This window comes from Perkinsus marinus, assembly GCF_000006405.1.
Source record: "Perkinsus marinus ATCC 50983 genomic scaffold scf_1104296972436, whole genome shotgun sequence".
NCBI classification, from domain to species: Eukaryota; Perkinsozoa; order Perkinsida; family Perkinsidae; genus Perkinsus; species Perkinsus marinus.
The window spans coordinates 1-1043 of NW_003201750.1; the positions used below are offsets into that span (position 1 = coordinate 1).

Genomic DNA, 1043 nt, shown 5'->3' on the forward strand with positions numbered 1-1043 from the left:
GTTTTGAGAGCATTCATGGCGCGATACCAACAGGGCTTTCTAGGGATAAGGCTAGGAGACGACTTGAGCTGCAGGCGGCGACTGTGAGGGGAGTACTCAGTGCGAACCATGAGGCGACATTGACGGTGAGTCGCTGTATAATGGCGACGACTTGTCAATGAAGTTGACGCGGAGAGAATTCGAGAATATCAACAAGGACATGATGGGAAGGATCGACGAGCTGATAGGGAAGTTATCATGGGAGGGCGTTGTGGGAATTGAGCTCATTGGAGGAGGCTCCAGGATACCAGCAGTACAGCAGCATATTGAGGCACAGGTGACTTGGAGGCATTGCCACGCTTCACGGTCACACGGTTGGACAGGTAATGATGCTAGCTGGTCGTAGAATCCCTCTGGGACGGCATTTGAATGGTGATGAGGCAGCCAGCAAGGGTGCAGCCATCTGTGCCTCTAATCATTCACTCATCGTGCGCGACGCTAGTCTCAAAGGGAATCGGCGTATATGGCTCGAGGATGGCCACCATCGAAGCTATTCTATTGGATGGGATGGCTCGGGTAAGACGTCGTTACGATGTTCGTATGCCCTGTCAGGAGTCATAGATTGCTGGATGGTCGTTCAGATGAGCGCACGGTGATAGCGCCAGCTGGAGGAGAGCTGCAGTTCCATCGTGAAGTGGAGATGCCTCTATCACGTGGTGGGAGTGGTATTCTCACGGTCTTCGAGAGCGATCCTCGGGCCACGACTGATCGGCCCATCCTACGGTGAGGCTGTGGATCTCCACTTGTCCCGTCAGTCCTGCTAAGCCCCGCTCGGTTGTCGTCAGCTTCCCTGCCTAGTTCATACCGATCTTGCAGGTACCAAGTTGCAGGGCTGGCCAGTGCTCACTTATTGAAATTAGTGCTGCGAGGGGACCAGAATGGGATCATATCTCTGTCGCATACTAGGGAAGGCGACTCCATTGAGGTCAGTATAGCGTTATTCACAACTTCTAGTAGTAGCAGCGTATCGTGTCAGGTGAAGCTCTTGGACTTCGGCGAGATGT

At 53.4% G+C, this 1043-nt stretch overlaps 1 protein-coding gene across 1 annotated transcript; it reads left to right on the plus strand.

Annotated features, from left to right (window-relative positions):
- Positions 1 to 157: 157 nt before the first annotated feature.
- Pmar_PMAR011422 (hypothetical protein) lies at positions 158 to 762 on the plus strand (the record flags this gene model as incomplete). The annotated part of the gene is made up of 3 exons (XM_002766547.1): positions 158 to 316; positions 363 to 555; positions 621 to 762. Coding segments are annotated over 3 exons (494 nt in total), but the record flags the coding sequence as incomplete, so codon positions are not given.
- Positions 763 to 1043: the final 281 nt, after the last annotated feature.